Source organism: Oncorhynchus tshawytscha, linkage group LG08 (assembly GCF_018296145.1).
Source record: "Oncorhynchus tshawytscha isolate Ot180627B linkage group LG08, Otsh_v2.0, whole genome shotgun sequence".
Lineage (NCBI taxonomy): Eukaryota > Metazoa > Chordata > Actinopteri > Salmoniformes > Salmonidae > Oncorhynchus > Oncorhynchus tshawytscha.
In genome coordinates this window covers 34,336,389-34,342,825 of record NC_056436.1, presented here as the reverse complement: position 1 = coordinate 34,342,825, position 6,437 = coordinate 34,336,389, and the positions used below count along the sequence as shown (strand labels likewise).

At 42.8% G+C, this 6,437-nt stretch overlaps 1 protein-coding gene across 1 annotated transcript in view; it reads right to left on the bottom strand.

The window, feature by feature from the left end:
• Positions 1 to 6,212, bottom strand: part of LOC112255745 (AT-rich interactive domain-containing protein 1B-like) — a 231,755-nt gene extending 225,543 nt beyond the window's left edge. Inside the window, exon 1 of the mRNA XM_042325452.1 lies at positions 4,642 to 6,212. Within this exon, the coding sequence (XP_042181386.1) occupies positions 4,642 to 5,898 (1,257 nt within the window). The 5' untranslated portion in view covers positions 5,899 to 6,212. The remainder of the gene's footprint in view (positions 1 to 4,641) is intronic.
• Between the last annotated feature and the right edge of the window lie 225 nt (positions 6,213 to 6,437).

The following is a 6,437-nucleotide window of genomic DNA, read 5'->3' as shown; positions in this document are numbered from 1 at the left end:
TTAACCCACAGAGGTCTTTAAATAATAGGGACAAATATCATTACTAAAATGTATTTACCAATTACAATTTGAAAGGCGTTATTCTCTGAGGCTGAAGGAGAGGCTTATTATCTAAATGGCTGCACAGCTCGGCTACGGTATGTATCATATCCAATCATTACCTTCCAAGGGCTAACTATTATTATAGCCACAGCAGTTCACAATGTTTGGATGGCATGGAAAATTGTAATAAATACACCATACCGCTATTCTGAAACATGGCATAATCTTACAAATGACTTTGAATTATTTTCCTGTACAGTAATGTAAGACAAAATGTACGGTGTATGATGTGTTGTCGATACGTAGCACAGCGGTTGGTGTGCATCCCAAAATATTATTAACAATTGTGGAATGAAACCTACTGTGGCATGTGGTAATAAAGAATATTACGAAATAGGCCTTCACATTTCCTAAATTATGAATGTACTAAAACTACTTCAGACAAAGAGTTTATGATCTGTTGAATGACATGTCTAAGATATCACATATGGGCTATAATTACTATGGAATTACTAGGCCCACTACAATGATAACAGTAATCAAGATCCCCCCCATGCACACAGGTCTTCTTGGGAACTACAGAAATGTACCGTTTTGTTTGGAAGAGGGAGACCGACCGAGAGTAGGCTACACCTCCACTTTGCCCTGGGGTCAAATATCTGGGTCATATTCAGCAGAGCGCATCATTGAGAACAAAAATGCATTCACACATAATAACACAACCAGAGGCATACTGTTTGTATACCACTCTTCTTTATTCAATAGCTTAGAAGATAAGGCTGGGCGATATGACCTAAAAATCCTATCTAGATTTTTTTTTGTACATTTTCTCTACATAAGCTTTGTTGCGCAATTAAAGGTCAATACACTGCAATTCTAACAGTCAGGAAGAATCTGATAAATTATACCTAGGCTAAATATAAGCCTTCCACAACCATAAGACCCACTAATAATTAAATCTTGGTATTTTACCCCCTTTTTCTCCCCAACTTTGTGATATCCAATTACGATCTTGTCTCATCGCTGCAACTCCCCAACGGGTTCAGGAGAGGCGAAGTTCGAGTCTTGCGAAACATGACCCACCAAACCGCTCTTCTTAACACCCGCCCGCTTATCCCGGAAGCCCCAATGAGTCAGAGGAAACACTGTTCAACCGACGACCAGAAGTCAGCCTGCAGGCGGTCAGCCCGCCACTAGGAGTCGCTAGTGCGCGATGAGCCAAGTAATGCACCCCCGGCCAAACCCTCCCCTAACCCGGATGACGCTGGGCCCTATGGGACTCCCGGGTTATGGCCGGTTGTGACACAGCCTGGGATCGAACCCTGGTCTGCAGTGACGCCTCAAGCACTACGATGCAGTGCCTTAGACCGCTGGCGCCACTCGGGAGGCATAATTTCATCATTTTGTTTAACCTACTTTTTTTTGCAATAATCACTGATCTGGCTTTCAAGTCTGTCTATGAAAATGCCCTTTTTGTTACAAAGTTAACATGATGCACATCCACTAATAATGGCCAACTTGTTGTAGCAGGCATTATAGAAATTTAACACAGGTCTCAAACAATCTCTCAAGCACAAGCTCACGGTGCTAGTGAATAGCCAGCTGATATTTATATTTCAAGTCTAGCCATCGTGGATCTATTTCCTTGCTAACAAGGTAGAACAGTTGAACTGTTATGAACACACCCTTCTGTCTGTCTCCAACTGTTTGAGCAACATAACTTGTTCACTTTGTTTAGATATTGAAATCAAGTGGCCTTCCTGGATAGGATGGTGCTTATTTCTCAGCATGAGAACGAGTTGCCAATTCCTTATATAAATGCATATTTTTATACTGATTGCACATGTATAAAACACAGACTCCACACATTGACTCAGTACCAATACCCCCTGTACATAACCTCGTTATTGTTATTTCTACTTTGCACATTCTTCCACTGCAAATCTACCATTCCAGTGTTTTACTTGCTATATTGTATTTACTTTGCCACCATGGCCTTTTTTTTGCCTTTACCTCCCTTATCTCACCTCATTTGCTTACATCGTATATAGACTTGTTTCTACTGTATTATTGACTGTATGTTTGTTTTACTCCATGTGTAACTCTGTGTCGTTGTATGTGTCGAACTGCTTTGCTTTATCTTGGCCAGGTCGCAGTTGTAAATGAGAACTTGTTCTCAACTTGCCTACCTGGTTAAATAAAGGTTAAATAAAATTAATAAATAAAAAAAATGTTATTTTATTGTGTTCCTTTTTTAAAACTTTAGTTTATTTAGTAAATATTTTCTTAACTCTTATTTTTCTTAAAACTGCATTGTTGGTTAAGGACTTGTAAGTAAGCATCTCACAGTAAGGTCTACACCTGTTGTATTCAATGCATGTGACAAATACAATTTGATTTGAGTTTTAAAGCACGTTTTCTGCAGTTATACACATTTTGCCATGTGGCAGAGAGAAAATTGAGCAATTTTATAACACATTTCATGCAATTCTATTCATTTTGCCATTGGGCAGAGAGACATTTTTGCAGTTTCAAAACACGTTTTCAGCAGTTCTACACATTTTGGCATGCGGCAGAGAGACATTTTAGCAATTTAAAAACACATTTCATGCAATTCTACACATTTTGCACATGACTTATGCCATGATATCTGAGTGAGTGACTAACAATATCAATGGGTGCCCACTGTAGGTCAGGGTCCCTGGGCACGTGCCCTGCTCGCCCGGGCGGTATTCGGCCGTGATTACTGCAAGATTAGATAACTGGCTAGGCTGACTTAACAATCTAAACATTGTTAGCTCACATGGCTAATTGAGTGACTGTCAGTGTCTGATAAAACAAGAGCAAAACTGCTAAAGCACAATAAAATGTCGAACTGGCACCTTGTGTATTCTGCTATTCTAACTTTCAACAGTAAATTGCAACCCGAATGTGTAAAAAAAAAAAGTGCTTTTTGGGGGGTCGGGGACCCCTAATGGCCCAGTGTCCTAAGCAACCGTTTATGTCGCCTGGAGCCAGCCCTGAATATGTGTCTAAAATGCCTCTAGTGGTATGTGGTACAGCAATGCAGCACACTACAGAAACTGAGCATTCATTTTCCACAACATGTTCATTCAGACAGTACTCTAGTTTTCGTAGGGTCTGCTCTGTTCTACATTTTGGGAGGTGAGACATAAAAGGGTATCATTAGAAAGGTTAAGTTCTCCTCTATTACGGTACAATAATGTCTCTGTGTTTCGGTGTCCATTTGACCCATTCTGTCAGACCAAACCTAAAATGGAAATGGGGAGTTTAAACTGCTTGTTGTCAGAAACTAAGAAGTTATCTCTCCATCTTTATTGTAAGTGGCAGGGGGTGGGGTGGGGGGGGCTTGGTGTCTGTGTGCAAATGGGAAGGTGCACAGTGCACACAGCACAGAAGGAGACCAAAAAGACAGAATGCTCATAAAAACAAACAAAAATAAAACCTAATTTGGAACATCGCGCTAAAACATAAAATCGAGTTAATCGAATTCATTCGATATATCACCCAGCCCCATTAGAAGACGACGTTCTATCTGTAGGCATAGTTGTGAATGGTCCATCCCGCTCTCACCATGCCCCGGGTCGCGCACCTGAACAGAGGGTTCAGCTCGATTTACATTAGCAGCGCTCAGCACACAGTTGGGAGATGGAGCGCCAATCAGATGGCAGATTTGATGTCAACTCAGAGGCAGCCGTCTGGAGAGTATTACAGCCACTTTACCTCCAATTCAAATTCCAAACCTTGCGATGGAGACCAATAGCGCAGGCGGACAGCGTGGTACACAGACACGTCTCGCCTTTGATAGTCATAGCAGCTATTCTATTTGTGCAAACATCGATTAATAATTCAAATATATGACATTTTGAAGATAGCAATATGACATTATTGTAATGCAAACCAATATGAATGAATAAAGTCTAGAATTCGACGAGAGCCTATACAGCGCGTCCTTCCAGAGGGCGTTTTGCAACGTGTCTCCAACCACGTCAGCAAGAGAGCGAATCTCCAACGCCATTAATTGTTTTTCATTTAAAAAATAATATCTTACACAAATAAAGCTCTTCAATTCAAAAGGCTGTGGTAAAGAATAAACACATAGTATAAGCAAATGTATTGCATCGATTTTAACCAAATAAATATTAATAATGATCATTTTACTCCGTTTTACGCGCCTTTACGCGCAAAATGATATTTAGTTCCCAAGCCTATATTTACGCTTCATGGACTAATAAATTAATTGTGTAAAATAGATGTTATGAATGACAATGTATTGCATACATACGTGACTGACAGGCTATTGTTTTTCTCGCAAGAGTGACCTTGAGCAGATCTGAAACCAGACAGTATTCTCTTCTACAATTACTTTACCTGTAGATGAATATTAGAAGTGCAATATTCACCAGCACACAGCATATTTATTTTAAGTCGAGAGAGACAAGTTATTACAGTGCAATAATACATGTAACCTAGGCCTAGTGCATTTCAACAACTCTGCCAGACAGCTCATGCCAGGTGTGACACAGAGTGCCTCTCAAGTTAATGAGCTACAGCTGAGTTTGTAAAACTAGTACTCACCTGTGGTCTGCTGATACCTTGCCCTCCGTTTCCAGGACTCATGGACGGGTGATTTCTCTGTTGCCCTGGCCAGCCATGGGTTGTGGAGCCATACTGAGAAGTCATGTCTTTGCCTAAGCCGATGCCAGCTTGTTGTTGTGCAGAGGGACTGTTATAGTCTTGATGATAGCCACTGCCATAACCTCGCATCATTGGACTTGGAGACGTCAGCAGTTGGTTTAGAGTTGGGGTGGCTCCCGAGGGATGCTGAGTATGTCCTGGGAATCTCTGAAAGCCCCCAACACTTCCACCAGAACCGGAGGAAGCAGCTCCCATAGCAGCCTTGACATGGCTAGCTGGAGCGTTGCTGCCAGGGCCAATCAGCATGTTACTGCCCTGTCTGGACGGGGCCATCATACCGTAGCCCGCTCCACCGTAGCCCTGCCGGTAGCCAGGGTAGTGGTTGTACTGGCTGTTGTGGTATCCTTCGTGGGAGTTGTGCACTGGGTCCATGTTGTTGGGTCCCGAGGAGGGCATCATCCCCATCCCAGTGTTTTGTCCGCCATGTTGATCATAGCAGGCCCCTACTCTGGAAGTGCCATAGTAGTTATTAAACTCTGAAATAGCGCTGTTCCCTCCTGCGCTCTGGGGCTGGCTGCTGATGTCGGTCGTTGGTCCCAAGTTGGCATGTTCATACCTGGCACCCATTCGCTCCCCTGGTTTACAGGTATGATCCCCTTCACCTTTACTCAGCATCTGCTGCTCTGTCTGGCTCGCCAAAACACCCCTCTTCCCTCCGTGGTGCTGATTCTCACTCTCTCCCCTTGTCGCTTCGCTGTTGTTGATGTTGTTACTTTGTATCTGGCGCTGCTGATGCTGAGGAAACGGGTTAAATTGTGACTGCTGTTGCGGCGGCGTGAGGTGCTGAGGGGGATCTCCACTCACATTGTTCTGTTTATGGTTTGCTATCAAACCCGTCTCCATTCCCTCCAGAGAGGTCGTCGAATTTGACGATGTTATGTTATTTCCACTCTCCTTCTCCCGTGTGTCAGAATTGTTATTCGGAGAAGTTGAATTGACCATGTTGAGCTCGTTTTGGTGGTGATGGTCTACATTATTCATTGTGTTAGTCCCATCTCCAGCTCCAAGCATTGCTCCAGATCTCGATATAGTTCCTCCTCCCGATTTCCCCGAATGTATCTCTTGCCCCAAACTGCCAGACAATTTATTTTTCTTGTTATTAGTTGTCGTCGGTGCTGATGCCACTTGCGCAGCCATTGTCACTTAAACATTTCAGACAGGGACACTGACCCACGAGAAGAACACTCTCACACATAAAAAAAACAGACTGAGGAAAAAGTCAAGCAGATAAAAAATCTTCAATTGAAAAACGAAGCTCTGTTCTAGCGCTGTAATGCTCGTAATAATCCGCGGTGAAATGAGTCGCTGACAGCCGCGGCTGTGGCGCTGTCAGTGAGGCATCATGCTGAAAGTTTGTTGTCCAGGTTTAAATGAAACTTTTTTCCTCCAACCCGGATATGGGTAAGTGCATGTCTCCCGGAGCCCTTCTGGCCCAGCATGGCATGAGAGAGAGTAGGCTCCACCAGCTATTATCCCCCTCCAGGGTCCAACGCGCATCACAAGGAAAACCCGGACTGGAGTTTCCTATGTTATCCATCGAAGGAAAGTCACTATTATTTTGCAAAAGACAAATGTTGAATTATAGCATGGTATCAGGAGGAAATATTTCTATTGAAAAGAGGAATAGCCAACATAATATACCACGTTTAATTTTATACCAATATTATGTTGGAACG